The 17163-nt window shown below is 38.5% G+C and overlaps 1 protein-coding gene across 1 annotated transcript in view; it reads left to right on the forward strand.

Annotated features, from left to right (window-relative positions):
• Positions 1–6664, forward strand: part of cacna1fa (calcium channel, voltage-dependent, L type, alpha 1F subunit a) — a 51010-nt gene extending 44346 nt beyond the window's left edge. Inside the window, exons 43-47 of the mRNA XM_081349545.1 lie at positions 1200–1487; positions 2812–3164; positions 3261–3373; positions 4533–4850; positions 6047–6664. Of these exons, the coding sequence (XP_081205671.1) occupies positions 1200–1487; positions 2812–3164; positions 3261–3373; positions 4533–4850; positions 6047–6256 (1282 nt within the window). The 3' untranslated portion in view covers positions 6257–6664. The remainder of the gene's footprint in view (positions 1–1199; positions 1488–2811; positions 3165–3260; positions 3374–4532; positions 4851–6046) is intronic.
• The last annotated feature ends 10499 nt before the right edge of the window (positions 6665–17163 follow it).

Genomic DNA, 17163 nt, shown 5'->3' on the forward strand with positions numbered 1-17163 from the left:
TTCAGCTTTGCCATCACAGAAATAAAATATATTTTAAAATATATTAAAATAGAAAACAGTTAATTTAAAATCTAATAATATTTCATAATATATATTTTTTTCTGTATTGTTGATCAAATAAATTGTGAGTATGAAAGACTCCTTTCAAAAACATTAAAACAATCTTTCCAACCCCAAAACTTATGAACAGTAGTGTTAGTGATACTGGTTTGGAACATCAGGAGGGCGAGTAAATGATGACAGAATAAAAAAAAATTTGGAGAACTATCACTTTAAGGGACATTCACACCAAGAGCAAAGAGACAATAAAACTATGTATTCATTCTCATGGAATGGCATAATGTAAGTAAAACACATTCCCAATTTGTCATTAACTGCTTTGTTTAACTTCACTCGCTTGTTGCTGCTGCTGTGGCTTTTTAATGTTTCCTTTAACTCAGACTTAGAGACTTATATTTCTAGAATGCCAGTACTGGACACATGGTTCAGTTGTCTTTTTCATGGCAAAATATGTGGTGGAAATTCAAGCCAAGTGTAAGCTTTTAGGTAGCACATTGTAACATTTGCTGTCAAAAGTGTGTTGCATCGTAAGGCTAGAATAAATTTCACAACTTTCGCCCAGATTTCTGCCCTGATTTGTCTGAATGGGTTGATGTGAGGTGCCGAAAGTCAGAGTCAGTCTGCAGATTTTTGGGCAGTCGAAGTTGACATATTTAGCAGAAAATCACGTAGTGTATTATGGGCATAGACTCTGATTCTATCCAGTTGGAGGATATTAAATATGTTTGATATTTTCAGCTAATTTTAAAACACATATTATTTTCATTTGTTGTGCGTAACCTAGTATGTTTCTGCACAAGCTTGTTGTGTTCAGAACGACTTGAAGATCTGGTAGTGGATGATCCTCAATCGTTTAGTGTATGATTCCCAGTGTATCTCTCGTGTATAATGTTTTAAAATCTGTTCAGATTTTAAAAGTTGTGTAGTGTATTCCAGCCTTTCGAAAAACTTTGACTTTTCACTTTAAAATCTTCAAAGAACATAATCGTAGAGCATTATCAGCCATTATAGCATTAGCTTATTGCAGTTAGCTGGAAGAAATGCAGGTGACTGGAATGTTTTTCATGCTTTCATAAGGTATTTGAAGAACTTCTTTGTATATCATCTTACTGTATTTCTTATTAAATTCTCATATTCAGGAATGATACAACTAGTGCTTGTGAATATATTCCTCCCCCATCTCCGGATGGAGGAATGCAAAATGGAGGAGTCACAGGATCGGTCGTCATTCCAGGAGGAAATGGAGAATCAGTCACTGGAGGAGCCATGCAAGTAGGAGTCACAGGTGAAGGTGAAGGAGTGACGGGAGGAGCAGTCACAGGAGGAGGAGTTACAGTTACAGTCACAGGGGTTACAGAGATGCCATACCCTCCAGAGCAAAGTGCTGTCAGCAGGGAGGACCCTCATAGTGCTGTCTCACATGATAGGTTAGTAGGAAATGTTTGACTACCCATAATGCACCAAAATAATTCAAGGCCCTGATATACTTAAAACAAAATCAAAGAACTATCAGGCCAAAACTAAATTTGTTTGGAGTTTGTTTACTTTACGAAACAGCTAGGCAAAGTGAACTTTCCGGAAAGGTTCGCTCCTGCTGGTAAACACCTTCAAACTACCATAGGTCCATAGCGATTACATAATAGATAGGAGTGTTTTGGCTTTCTGCATATTCTCCAGTTCATTTCTTCTGTTCAGTCCATCAAGGTCAAACATCTGCGAGTAATGACCACAATGGAGATCTGCTTTATAGTAGAAATTGAAGAAATTCTAATTGACCCTACGCAGGGAGATTGATTGACGGGTGATCTGGCCAATCATAATCTGCCATTTTTGTCCGACAAAGCAGTCAGGAGAGTTAGTAGATTAATGTTGGAGGATTTGAACTTGAAAAACGGAGTGTACTGACGTCTTTCCGCGGTTAAAACAACATTCCTTCTTATGTTCTTTCATGTTTATTTTATGCTATAAATTAACTAGAAGGAAGTGATGATCGGTTCACGAGCAGCTTTAAGAGGCTCTAAAGTGATCTGTCACGACACATTAAAGAGTCACAAAACGGTATTTATTGTTTAAATTTCTTTTAAAAAATGACCAAATTTGAAAGTTGAGACTTTGTTTCATATCAAAAGTAACCTGGTCTGTCCTGTCTGTCAGCACGTTGTCAGTGTTCTTTTTGCTCCGCGATGTATTTTCACTGCGTGAGAACATGGTGGGGCGTGAGAGCGACGTGACTTGTCGGACATAGCAACAGTAACTAAAGGGGGCGGGTCTTTAAGAACGGTCAATTGAAAGCCACACTGAAAAAAAAAAAAAAAAAAATATATATATATATATATATATATATATATATATATATATATATATATATATATAAACAAACATGACGTGACTTGATTTGATTAGAGTGCCAGAATGCTGAGCTGGTGCAAAAATATACACATCTTAACCGCTGTTTTATCACCTCTGTCAGTTGTGTTGTTTTATTTTGTTATTGAGAAGAAAGTGTGTAGCACATACTTGCATATTCATCTATACGCCACTCCCAGAAACACGGCTGGCATTGGGATGTTCATTAACAGTACACTGCTGCAAAGGTTTTTCAAAACATGATAAAAATGTGAAAAATAAAAAAGAACATTGTTGTGATTATATCGGGACCTTCACATGACTCAGACAACAGTCTGTCTGAATTTTACAAGCTTTTCTCACAAATTAATGTATCTGTCTGATTTTGTGTTAATGTCTGAACAGACAGTGGTTTCCTGAGGTTCCTCCGGCACAAACTGCAGCACCCAATGGGAACAGTGAATGTGTGGCCCCAGTTCAACCCATTGACAATATCAGCAATAGTTACCAAGGCAACAGCCAAGATGTTGGTGGCTACAATGGCAATGGTTACACTGGAAATGGCTACAATGGGAATGGTACCAATGGGACTGATTATCCAGGGAATCGTTACTCCAGCAATGGCTATAACAGCAATGGCTACAATGGTAATGGTTATCATAGTAATGGATACAATGGTAACGGATACAACAACAACAATGAATACAATGGCAGTGGTTTCGCTGCACGGCGACGCATGCTTCCCCCAACTCCCTTAGGTAAATCCAACTGTAAACTTTCTGCACTGCAAAAAAATAATGTGGTAAACCTTTCAGTGAACCTAACATTGATTACTTTTTTCATGTATCCGTCAGGCCGAAAGCCAAACTTTAACATCCAGTGTTTGAGAAGGCAGGGCAGCAATGAGGATCTCCCAATCCCAGGCACTTACCGCCAAAATTCCCCACCTTGTAGGGCACGAATACAGGTAACTTTTCTCCAGATTTGGAATTGTGTCTGCACAAAAGGACACCAACCAACACTGACTATCACCAGAAGACAGTACGTCACTTCTCAGACATTCCATGACCCAACAATCAGATTTAACATGTTAAATTGGCTTAAACAAGTGCTGACCAATGCCAACAAGGATAACCCACTGACCCGATAAAAAGTGTTTGCACCGTTTGTCTGGTGCGGTGAGAATTGGTCTTAAAACTCACATTTGAAAGGCCTCAACAACATGATCAGTACTTTCCTGACAACCTCTACTACATGTCTTCTGGTGGATTATCCAAGAAGAAATGCACACATCTTTTTATTGAGAAATCTTTGATGATTTGAATAAAGTAACACTAAGAATAACTCTGTTATTGATATTTCAAAATTAATATTTAGTGGATTTAAGCAACTGATATTTAATATTGAATGAAAAATTGTTGAAAATGTATCAAACATGATACAGCAAGCATTTGAAGTATATTAATCATTAAATTAAATGAATTAAAATCAGTATTAGAGTGAGAGCTAATAGTTATATCTATTTTTATATAAAAGCACTATAATATAATTAATATAATTATTTGCACTATAATATTATTCAATCTATATGAATTATTATTATTCACATTTATAAAAATAATCGATACATTTTTACATTTATATTTACAATATATTTATCTTGTCACGGCTCAAATTAATTTTTTGACTACCACAAAGCAAAATAGATATTTATGATTATAAAATCAATAAAAATACATTTCCATCAATAAATTACAATTAACACACAATGTATCAAATATAATACAAAAAGTATGCACAAATATTTTTAATTAAAAAAAAACATTTAAAAAAAATACAATACATTTTAAAACTTTACAAATTAGATAAATGCTCTGACATATTTCTTTATATCTCAGGCTTTACAGGGTTGAAAAGATTTTTTCGAAGCATCATAATGAAGTATCATATTCACATATAGAATAAGATATATCATAATTTGGAGAATACGCCAGCAATTAACACCATTAGCACAAAATCAACATTTGTGCAAAAATAAAATAATAAACCATTAAATTCTGCTCATGACAAATTTCTGTTTCACTGTTTTCCCACCAATAATAAAAATAATGTATGTGCTCCCACAGACGCAAAACAGCTTCGACTCTCGGCGGAGCAGCATTTCATCTGCGGTTTCTTCGGCCTCTTGGGTGAACAACCAGGCCAGACGGGGTCGTCTCCTCTACGCCCCCCTCATTTTAGTGAACGAGATGGGGGGCACTCAGGCAATGTGGGGTGACGCCAATGGCAGCGCCAGCCTACCGGCGTCGGCCCGTCCCGGGTGGATTGGCAGTGGAATGGCTGGTGTAGCCCAGCAGCCTCGGGCGTACACCACTCTCAGAGTGCCCTCCCAACACAGCCCCGGATACATCGAGAAGGGAAGCGCTGACAGCCTCGTGGAGTCGGTAAATAAGCTTCCTGAATGGTGTATCAAATAACCCTAAGTAATAAGGATAGTTATTATTTATGCAGGTTCAGTGGCTATAAAAACGACTCAAGCTGGACTTTGTTTTTGTACAGCGGCGAATCATAGACTTTCTTTTTTGACTGTGATCCACAGAAAAAGAAACTTTAGAGGGGTCATGAAATGGAAAATCAAAATCTCCTTGATATTTACACATATAAGAGGTTGCTCTAAAATAGAAACATGCAAGTTTCATACCTCAAAGCTAACTCCCCAGTCCAAAAATATGAGTTTTTTGTTTTCCATCCTTCTGAAATGCCAGGCTTTGAAATTCACATTTGAAATTGTGATGTCACAATTTTCTTCTACACTGCTTGACATGCATTTTTAAATCAAGGCAGCTTGCTCTTAACATGTCTTAACATAACTTAGCATGAGAACTTAACATGACTTAACATCTTAACATAACATCACAAGAGTGGTACCGGGAAAGACAGTCAGACTCCCTTCCAAAAGATCAAACTATTAGAAATACGTGGATGGTTTATTTATAATATAGTTAATATTTTTAACAAGTGCCTGAGCAATTGAACAAGAATGTTTTTGTTTCTTGAAAATTAAAAAACTTTTTCTCAATATCTTGCATTGAAAGCTAAAGCAGTGCCAAGTATTTTGTCCTTGGAGGCAATAATTGTGGTTCATTTCAATCTCAAACTCTATTAAAGGAGAGGGCTCTATTAAAGAGCTGGCCATCTCGAGCATCACACACGCTGTGGCTATGGTGCGATGAAATTCACCAATCACAGCACTAGACGCTTACTTGCGTTTCTTAAAGAGGTAATGCCCCTGAAATTAAGTGTTTGTGACAAAGAGTAAAACTGAGGATGGAAAATGATCATACATTTCATCTATTACAAATATTTGAACATTTTGATGAAAAATGTCTTCATAAACTAACGTCCAGAGATGTGAATGCATTTCATGACCCCTTTAAAGTGGAAAAAACTGATCTCCAAAAATTCTGAATACGAAACTTTAAACCCCATTTAATACGACACACCTAAATTATCAGTGCAACTAACTGCTTTCAGCAGACACATTAATAGTTGTGTGTGGTCAGTGGATTTCAGCTGGTTGTAGTGGAAATAAATCTGATCCAACTTTTGTGATGTCTTTTTTTTTTTTTTTATCTTTTAGATCCTGATCTCTGAAGGCTTGGGTCTATATGCAAAAGACCCCAAATTTGTTGACTTTGCAAAACGGGAAATTGCAGGTGCCTGTCACATGACTATTGATGAAATGGAGAGCGCTGCAACTGACCTTCTAAGTCAAGGGAGGACAGGGCAACCAATCGGGCGCCTCGAGGAGGATCTGTCTGATGAGATGAACTGTGTTATAACATACTAAATGGGTTTCAGTTTGTTGGGGGAAGCGGAACATAAATTGTCAGCGTGATTGTGATGTTCTCTGCATTACTAACTCAAATACATTCACCTCTTCATATTCAGCTCATTTGAGCAGAGTTATAATTCCTTCAGTAGATACTGTATAAGGAACTTGTGACCAAAATGACCTGTGTATCCCAATTGCTTTGCACATACGTTTAGTAAGAGCCTAACCAGACCACAAGATGAGCCTATATACTCTGTGATTACGAATCCTGAAGCAGTTTCTGAAAAGATATCCAGACAGACTTTATTTCTAAATAATTGAGATTTGATAAAACTTGCCCATTTATGTTGAATGTATTTGTGCTTGTGTAAGTTTTCATTTTTCATAAGATTAATTAGCCTAATAAAAAGACAATAAAGAGCCAATATCTTTCAAATGACTGGATCTCACAAACCTACAGGGAAATGTTACTATGTTTCTATTAAAAATGTATGGGCTAATTTACTTCTCTCATTCAGCACAAATCCAAATGTTTCCGTGGTTGTGATGTAACATTAAATTACTAGCCTAAGCCTATTATTTATTTTGAAAAAGCTGTGTGCTTCACTCGTGTGGTATTGTTCACATAAAACATCATTCACATCCGAAAAGATGTTGTGGCGTACCACCGCCGGTGGTTAAGTTGACCGGCACAGCCCTATTTTAAGTTTATTGCAAAATATGCATGCATATACAAATATTTAAGTATTTTGAGTACGTAGAGACATATGCTTCACCAAAAGCATATACCATTGATTAACACACCAGGGAAGAAAAGACTGTTATTGCTCATTTTCCACAAATTTTGTTCAACTTACTGTTGTTTACAGCTGAATAGATCAGTATTGCATATAGCATTATATTCAGTATAGTTTTGAGGGGCTTAAATCCTTGACAGAAACAGACGTTTAATCAGAGCCTCTCTAATGATGTGTTTTGACTGTCAGTATCTATTTTCTGCACACAATGTGGTTAAGCTAAAACAGGTTAATATGTCAGCAGTGTGGAACAAAAAATATGCCATTGCTAGAGAGGTAACAAAATTTGTTTGGCTGAAATATCGAGAGTTGGCTCATTACCAAAAAAAATTATTACAACAGGTTTAATTTATCATCTGATAAAAAGACACATTAAACAGCATAGAGACTTAAATTACTCACTTTATTTTTCGGTTTTGGCTCTCAGCTACAGTAAATGAAAACTTTTGGTTTCGGTAAAAAAAACAAAAACAAAAAAAAAAACATTTTATTTATAAAATAAACAAAATAAAAACATTTCGGTAAATCACTAATAGAACTATACAGTAAGCAACTCCTGCTGTACTAATAAAACAGTTCACATGATGCATAGTACTGTTCGTATTTAAGAAAAAAATATTAAAATCAAAATATTATGCAAGGTCTAAATGGTATAAGTTTTATTACCATGACAGCAGCTGGCATGGTAATACTATCCCTCTAATTTTTATTTTGGGGGAAAAATATTTCACCCCATTTTTTGGGAGCTTGGAGGTCCCTGATAATATATCCATCATAAACCAATTTCACAAACAAACATTACTAAAATACCTGAAACTCTTCCAATACTCATTTTCCCCAGAATAGATACCAGCTGCAGCTGCGCTTTCTCTCTCCAACAGCAAGTAGACAGAAAAACCACTTCCCCTCACACACTCATTTCACTTGCTCTGGATGAATATTGTTGGTGTTACAGGTCTTGAATTTGGGTGTGGGACACATAATTTTACGCATTCCCGCAGATTTTGTGCTCACACCCAAAGTGTGTGCACATAAAGCCGCCTCTCAATTCTAAATTGAGTTCCTTTTCACTGCTTATTGTAAAATTATTATAAATATTATAATTATTATTATAAAATACCGGTCTAGGCTATTCACATAAACACAGTAAGTTATGATTTAAGTGAACGTAAACAGTTGAGAAAGACAATGCATATGTACCAGTATAAGGGGTCTGTGCGTCAGGTCTTAAAGTGACAGCAGCTTAGTTTACCTGCTGCCAAATTATGAGATATAAAAGATATCAGTAACACTTTACAATAAGGTTTCATTATTAACATTAGTTAACTACTACATTAATTAACATGAACTAATAATGAACTTCACTTATACATCATATATTATTCTTTGTTAATGTTAACTTCAGCATTTACTAATACATTATTCAAATCAAATATTGTATTTGTTAACAGTAGTTATTGGACTGTTAACTAACATGAACAAACAATTAACATCTGTATTTGTATTAATTAACGTTAACAAAGAATAACAAATACAGTAACAAATGTATTGCTCATAGTTAGTTCATGTTAGTTAAAGGTGCCCTAGAATTTGAAATTGAATTTATCTTGGCATAGTTAAATAACAAGAGTTCAGTACATGTACATGACATACAGTGAGTCTCAAACACCATTGTTTTCTCCTTCTTATTTAAATCTCATTTTTGAAAAACACCCCTGAAAAATAGGCGAATCTCCACATAACACCGATTGTGACGCAACAGTCGGGATCATTAATATGTACGCCTCCAAAAATTTGCATATGCCAGCCCATGTTGAAGGCCAGGCGGAACTGCGCAGCCGAATCATCGTCCGAATTATTTTTCTTCGAGAGACTCATGGCTTGCAAACAAGCGAAGCATGGCAGTTGCTCAGTGTTTGGATGTACAAATGAACACAAAGGCATTTTTTTAGTTCCTTCATCCGAGCCGCTGAAGAACCAGTGGGTTATGTGAATGTCTGATGTGTATTTGTTCAAGTTCAGACAGATAATCTTTCTCTCAAAGTCGTTCAATACTGTTTATGCATCAGTAAATCAAGCGAGTGACTAAACGATCAACTTCACGTCGTTTCTCTTAGTAGGATGTAAATAATCTTATTTAAACTGTGATTAATATACAGATAGCGATCAAAGAACAATCCCTTTCCAGTCGCCCAAGCTGTCAATCACACAGCGCGAGTTTATCTGGACACTTGCCAAAACTCGTTATGAAATCAATGACGCTGTTACACTGCACAACGAAGCTCTTACTGTATTGTAAGATTGCATTGGTGAAATCATTAATAGTGAGAGTGCAGAAAAAACTGCGTTGCAATGATAAGAGGCTTGTTCGACTTGAACCGGCGCTGCACAGACCGATCGGTTTATGACATTAAAGTACCGCGAGAGCAATTCAAAAGGATAAGGAGCCGTCTACTTTCTATGCTCTTGCGGTACTTTGATGTCATTCACCGATCGGTCTGTGCAGCGCCGGTTCAAGTCGAACAAGCCTGAGATCTTCATTCACGTGATCAACAGGCTAACACTGAAGTCTTACAGCAGCCAATCACAGCAGTGGGCGTTTACACTGATGTCTCACAGCAGACACGCCCCTTCAAACAGAGCGTTCAAATCAGAGGCTAAAATCAGGCTAGGAAAAATGCCCTTTATATCTAAATTAAACAAATTTTTATCTAAAAAACATACTAACATTATAAGGGCACCCCAGGAAACATTCAAATTGAATACATTAACTAATGTTAACAAATGAAATCTTATTGTAAAGTGTTACCAAAAAATATATGTCAGTTTTCCCCAATGGGTATCGATGTCAAAATTGTGGCCAGTGAAAATGCTGTTTAAAGGGTTGTTCCAAACAGTAGTATGCTACACTATTTAGCTGAACTGGTAGCTACATTCTCAACATTTGGTCGTCCAAATAGTGACATATAAACAGTATATGGAGGTAGCAGGGCACTTGCACTTTCCATTTGGGAAGGGTACAAAAAAATTGTGGAATTCACCCAATGTCCCCGTTTATTACCATTGTAATTAACGTGTTTTTTTGTGATCGGATCACAAGTGATGAGCACTAAAAAAGTCAATACTCTCACAACAACAACCTACAACCTGGCAAGGGAGCGTTTTGGAATTAAGGAGAAGAAAATCAACATCAAGTCTGCACACCAGCCAAGCAGAAGAGAAAGGGAAATGAATCATCTGAGGGGAGAAATCAAGACTCTCACCAAGCAGTTCAAAAGAGCAGTTCTGCTGATGAAAGGGAAGGCATCAAGGACCTGACGAGTCAACTCCGGGAGCGCCTCTGCAGACTCCGAAAAGCAGAAAGCACTCGGAAGAAGAGGGAGAACAAAAGATCCCAGTGCACCAAAGACCCCTTCCGATTCACCAGAACACTGCTGGGTGAAGCAAAATCTGGAAGGCTGACCAGCCCCAGAGGAGATGTGGAGGCGTTCTTGAGGGAGACCCACAATGACACCTCCAGAAACCAGACCCTGGACACCAACCCAAGCATCAACAGTATAAGACCCCAGAAAAAGAGCTAAACTTCAGTGAACCATCCTGGAAGGAAGTCCAAGAGGTGGTGAAGAAGGCCAGAACAGGGTCTGCCCCCGGCCCAAGCTGTATACCCTACAAGGTATATAAGAAATGCCCAATGCTTCTCCGGAGGCTGTGGAAGCTATTCCGGAGGATCTGGAAAAAAGGGTACCATTCCACCAGGCTGGAAGAAGGCAGAGGACTGTTTCGTGCCAAAGGAAGAGAACTCCTCAACCATTGACCAATTCAGAACAATCTCACTGCTAAGTGTAGAAGGCAAGATCTTGTTTTCAGTACTAGCTAAGAGGATGACCTTGTACATGACAGAGAATGGATACATCAACACTGCTATCCAGAAAGGTGCAATTGTAGGCTCCTCTGGATGCCTGGAACACACCGGAGTTCTCAGCCAGATGATCCGTGAGGATCAATCCCTGCCTATGGATCAATCCCTCATGCTCTCATCCATGCACCATTAGACAACTACTACATCCCACAGCACATCAAGAGAATAATCACCAGCTAATTTGGTGGAATCCAGCTACAATTCAAGACGGCCCAAGCTCAAGCTTGTTCACCAAAGACTTTATTTCAGGCATTTAACCAAAACGTCACTTCATGCAACCCACTGACTTCAGGACAATGGAGCTAGAAGTGCTAGTAACTCGTTTCTGGGTTTTGTCCTACGAAAGCCATGTTAATGTGGATTTTATTGCTTTTATAAAACAGTGCAGAAGAGATTAAGTAATGATAACTGAACAGGATGACATCATTTTCTACAGAGCTGCTTTATAGTTTAATTGAACTCATTTCATAGATCTTTACAGTTATTGAACTGAATCACTGAACAATGAATGATACCACTTTCTTTTTAGAGCTGTGCTAAAGCAGCATTTAACTGTTTGCATCATTCAATATTTCAATGTAGCCGAAGTTGCCCGCACACTGAAAAAGTGCAATACTTCTTGCATAAATAAAATCCAAAGTGAATTAAAAACAGACCAGAGAGCAAACATTTAGCTATGGTCCATTTTTAAAACTCCTTGTACTTTTCACTTTTTAATTTTACTTCTTGATTCTGAAAGGCACTTTAGATAGACCTTTTTTTGGTCTGATTGCATTATTTTTTCCAGTGTGCGGGCAACTTCGGCTAATTGGTTAAATTTTGTTCTACGCACCTGAGAACTGACTGGCTTTTCTTTTTTTGAGTGCATACAATTCCCTTGGATAAATGCTCGACAAACATCTCTACCTGGACCTGACAGCGATTGGCTGCCACCTTGCCTTTCAGGCTCCTGTAGGATTGCTTACATCTGCTTCTCATCTGTGTCATTAAGAGTGACAAGGCAATTGACCATGCTGTGGTTGACAACTTCGGAGTGGTAATTTGGTGCCGCTGCTCTGTAGGTGACCGGGATGATTCCGAATCGATTCACAAATGTCAAAAAGCGAAATTTCAAAAAATAAATAAATAAAATAAAAAGGCGGAACTCTGAAGTGCGGAAGTGCAGTGCCCGGGCAGTCTGTGGCGTGCACATAACAGACGTAATGGCTGAGTGCAAAATCCAAACACCCTCCTCGTTTGAAGCTGACGTGTGGAAATATTTTGGCTTCTATGAAGTTGAAGGAGAAAAGGAGTTGGACAAGAGCCACACTATTTGTAAGTTATGTCGAACAAAACTAATATATTTCGGAAACACGACAAACATAAGAAGCCATATTAAATGTTTCCACCCAGAGAAGGAAAAACAATCGGCTGTACCGGTCGTTGCTGCCAGTGCCAACGACCATCGAGGACCATTGAGCAAACAATATTGTCAAAGCTTCCACCTGGCTTGGAAAGGGCAAAGCGAATTACACAATCATTTGCAGCTTTTATTGCCAAGGATTTGCGTCCGTATTCAGTCATTGAGAACCAGGGCTTTCGCGCTATGTTGCACACTTTGAAGCCGAGATTCAACGTCCCATCTAGGAGATATTTTATGGACATAGCGATCCCCACACTCTACAACGAGACCAAAACCGAAGTCATGGAATCACTAAAGAAAGGGTGTAGGATAGCTGTGACGTGATGCGTGGACATCCATTGCCACAGAATCGTATGTCACCGTAAATGCGCATTTTATTACAGATGAGTGGCAGCTAGCGTCTCATGTGTTCCAGACAAGAGCAGTGAATGAAAGCCATACGGGTGCAAATATGGCTGAGCAGTTAAAGAATGTAGCAGAGGAATGGCAGATCACTAAAAAAGATTTAGTTTTAGTTGCTGATAACGCATCCAACATGGCTGTTGCTGCTGAACTGTGTAAATTCCTTCATGTGAAGTGCTATGCCCACACGCTAAACCTGGCCTCTCAGCGGGCGCTCAAGTTACCCACTGTGTCAAGGCCACTGGGGTTGGTGAGACGTATTACTACGCATTTTCACCGCAGTACCACTGCAAAACACCAGCTTGAAGAGAAGCAGATTCTACTTGGTCAGCCGAAACAACTGAAAACAGATGTGAGCACCAGGTGGAATAGTGCGTATGAGATGGCTGACAGGTTTCTGGAGCAACAGCCTGCAGTCTGTGCTGCCTTACTGTCTCCTCAGGTAAGGAGAGGAGAGTCTGACATCTGCACACTTACTGAAGCAGACATCTCAAATGCAGAAGATTGTATCAAGGCCCTAAAGCCAATGAACGATCCAACTATTCTCATGTCAGAGGAGAGCAGCCCCACCATCTGTTTGATTGCTCCTTTGCAAGCTCAACTCATCCAGGACACGAAGGACAGTATTGGAGAGACATCAGTGGTCCAGGAGATAAAGCATTCCAATTTGACCAAAAGATACTTGTGTATTCCTGGCACCAGTGTCTCTGCAGAGAGAGTCTTTTCTATGGCAGGAGATATAGTAACAGCACAGCGGAGCACACTTGCATCTGAACATGTAGACCAGCTCCTGTTATTACACAAGAACTTACACATTTGCACTCACTAGCTAAGCACATTTGCACTGCCACTCATTTGCATAATTTCATTGTGGCCTATTTTGCTACAGCAAAACATTTATTTTTTGTCTGAAAGATGTTACGTCCCAGGCCGTAATTATTATGTGTGCAATGGTTTGGTGGTTGTTGTTGTTGTTGTTGTTGTTGTTGTTGTTGTTGTTGTTGTTGTTGTTGTTGTTGTTGTGCTCTCTCTCTCTTTCTCTCTCCTGGGTGCAAATGGAGACCAGCTGACACTAATTGCCATCATCTCCTGGTTTCCACTGATTGGCTCCTGACTAGGAAAGCTTGTGGATAAAGCTGGAGAGGAAAGCCCAGTTTGGAGAGGCCCTTTTTGACTCCAGGCTGCCAAGACTGTCTTCTCCTGCCTCACACCCTAGCATGTGTGCTAAGACTAATTGTACATCTGGTTGTTGTTTATTTGTTGTTGTTAACCTAAGCAGACTTGGACTGCGGTTGAGTTCATTTTTCTTAACTTCTTTTGATTTTCTTAAAAGAGCCTTGAGTTTAACCATTCCTAAACTATTTTGATTTAGTTTATTTGGGGAAGCGGTAGGGAGGCGGATGCCATTTCTGTTCATGTCCATGTTTTTCTCCTGTGTTTGGCTAGAGAGGGAGTAAGGTAAGAAATTTGTTTATCTTTTCGAATCTCATTTTTGAAAGGTTAAGAAAGTATTCCCCTTTAAGTCAGAACTTTGTTTATTGTTTTTGCCTTGTCCCCTCCTGAAGCCTATTGATGCTTTCCCTTTTTTTGTACTTTGGACTCCAAATAAAGTCATTTTTGAGTGTTTCAAAAATCTGTGTGATTTGTGGAGTGCCAGGACAGGAGAGGAGAGTTCTTGGTTGCCAAATTTTTAGTAATTTTCTTGTTACTGCCTCCCTGACCCCTAGACTGGGGAGGCACGTAACAAAGATTATTGCACATAACAGAAGGATGTTGGTTTGAAGTCCATTTTATGTTAGAGATTCAGAATATGCTGAGGTTTGTTATAATTTGTTAGTTATATTATTAATTTACTAAATTTACTTAAGTATGCTGCTTCAGGCACTCATTTATTCCTGTTGGTTCCTTGCAATGTTAAAAGATATTGGACGTAAATTCTTTATGGGTCATTACTCTTGGGTACTTTTAAAGCAAAGTATTTATACAACCCCTGGCAAAAAGTATGGAATCACCCCTCTCAGAAGATGTTCATTCAAATGTTTAATTGTGTAGAAAAAGAAAAAGCACATATATGCCACAAAACAATTTTCACTGAACAATCCAAACTTCTGGCTGTATAAAACACTTTTTTTAAAAACAAAAAAAAATAACTAGAGTCAATTATAACAGTTTTTACAGATCACACAGAGGAAACAAATATGGAATCACACAAATCTGAGGAAAATTATATGGAATCACCAAATAAAAACACTACTAGTACTTTGTTGCACCACCTCTGGCTTTTATAACAGCTTGAATTCTCTGAGGCATGGATTTAACTAATGACAAACAGTATACTTCATCAATCTGTCTCCAGCTTTGTCTTATTGCAGTTGCCAGATCAGCTTTGCAGGTTGGAGCCTTGTCGTGGACCATTTTCTTTAATTTCCACCACAGATTTTCAATTGGATTGAGGTCCGGACTATTTGCAGGCCATGCCATTGACATTATATGTCTTTCCTGTAGGAATGTTTTCACAGATTTTGCCCTATGGCACGATGCATTATCATCCTGAAAAATGATGCTACCATCACCAAACATCCTTTCAATTGATGGAATAAGAAAAGTGTCCAAAATCTCAACATAAACTTGTGCATTTACAGAAGATGTAATGACTGTCATCTCTCCCATACCTTTACCTGACATACAACCCCATATCATTAATGATTGTGGAAATTTGCATGTTTTCTTCAGGCAGTTGTCTTTATAAATTTCATTGGAACGGCACCAAACAAAAGTTCCAGCATCATCACCCTGCCCAATGCAGATTCGTGATTCATCACTGAATATAACTCTCATCCAGTCATCCACAGTCCAAGATTGTCTTTCTTTAGCCCACTGAAACCTTGTTTTTTTTCTGTTTAGATGTTAATGATGGTTTTCGTTTGGCTTTTCTGTATGTAAATCCCATTTCTTTTAGGCGATTTCTTACAGTCCGGCAGGGGCGCCGCTAAGGGGGGGGGGGGAAGTTAGGACGATTCTAAGGGCCCAGGCACTTTTGGGGGCCCCAGAGATCGATTTTATTAACAGAATGGGTGCGGTAGGGGGCCCAACCTCATATTCTTTCATAGGGCCCAAAATTGATAGCGGCGCCCCTGCAGTCCGGTCACAGACATTGACTCCACTTTCTGCCCATTTGTTCCTCATTGGTTTTGTTGTGCATTTTCTGTTTTCAAGGCATATTGCTTTAAGTTTTCTGTCTTGGCGCTTTGATGTCTTTCTTGGTCTACCAGTACGCTTCCCTTTTACAACCTTTCCATTTGATTTGTACTTGGTCCAGATTTTAGACACAGCTGACTGGGAACAACCAACATCTTTTGCAACATTCCGTGAAGATTTACCTTCTTCGAGAAGTTTGATAATCCTCTCCTTTGTTTCAACTGACATCTCTCGTGTTGGAGCCATGAGTTATGTCAATCATCTTGGTTCAACACATCACTAATGGGTGCAAGCACTCTTTTTTAACTGCAGACTAATTAGCAGTTGTAATCAGATACAGGTGTGTGTTTTAGAAATGCAAAGTGCATGGTGATTCCATATAATTTTCCTCAGATTTGTGTGATTCCATATTTTTTTCCTCTGTGTGATCTGTAAAAACAGTTGTAATTGACTATAGTTTTTTTTTTTTTTTTTTTTAAGTGTTTTATACAGCCAGAAGTCTGGATTGTTCAGTGAAAATTGTTTTGTGGCATATATGTGCTTGTTTTTTTTTTCTACACAATTAAACATTTGAATGAACATCTTCTGAGAGGGGTGATTCCATACTTTTTGCCAGGGGTTGTAGTCACACACAAAAAATAAAAATAAAAAATTCAGATAATCGTTTTAGCATCGCAGCCCTCTGAATCTTAATCGAATCGTGACGTGCCTCCTAGAGATTCCCACCCTTAATACTTTGTTTTTAATTGTGATTAATACGTATTTGTTGTGGTGCCACCCTTGCCATTGTTGATCCGGTGTAGTGCGCGCTCCCTGAGGAATAAGATGGACGAACTCAAACTTTACATCAGAATCTGCTGAGTACAGAGAGTCATGCGTCATGGTTTTTACTGAAACTGGAGCCTGGAGTTGGGTAAGACAAAGTCTAGTCCACCACCAGTATTGAAACTTTAAAGGTGTTACTTGAGCACAGACTGGGACATCTTCCATGAGCCAAACAAATCCTCAGAAGTCACAGCTTATATTAACTTGTGTGTGGATGCTGTGATACCCCAAAAGACAATTAAACTACCCCAACAACAAGTCCTTCATCACTAAGGACATCAAGGACTGCATCAAGTGCAAGAGGCTTGCCTTCAGGAATAAGGACAAAGTACAACGAAGATCAGTGCAGAGGGAGCTGAAACAAACTCAACATAGCTAA

The sequence above is a fragment of the Scardinius erythrophthalmus genome, assembly GCF_964197995.2.
Source record: "Scardinius erythrophthalmus genome assembly, chromosome: 20".
Lineage (NCBI taxonomy): Eukaryota > Metazoa > Chordata > Actinopteri > Cypriniformes > Leuciscidae > Scardinius > Scardinius erythrophthalmus.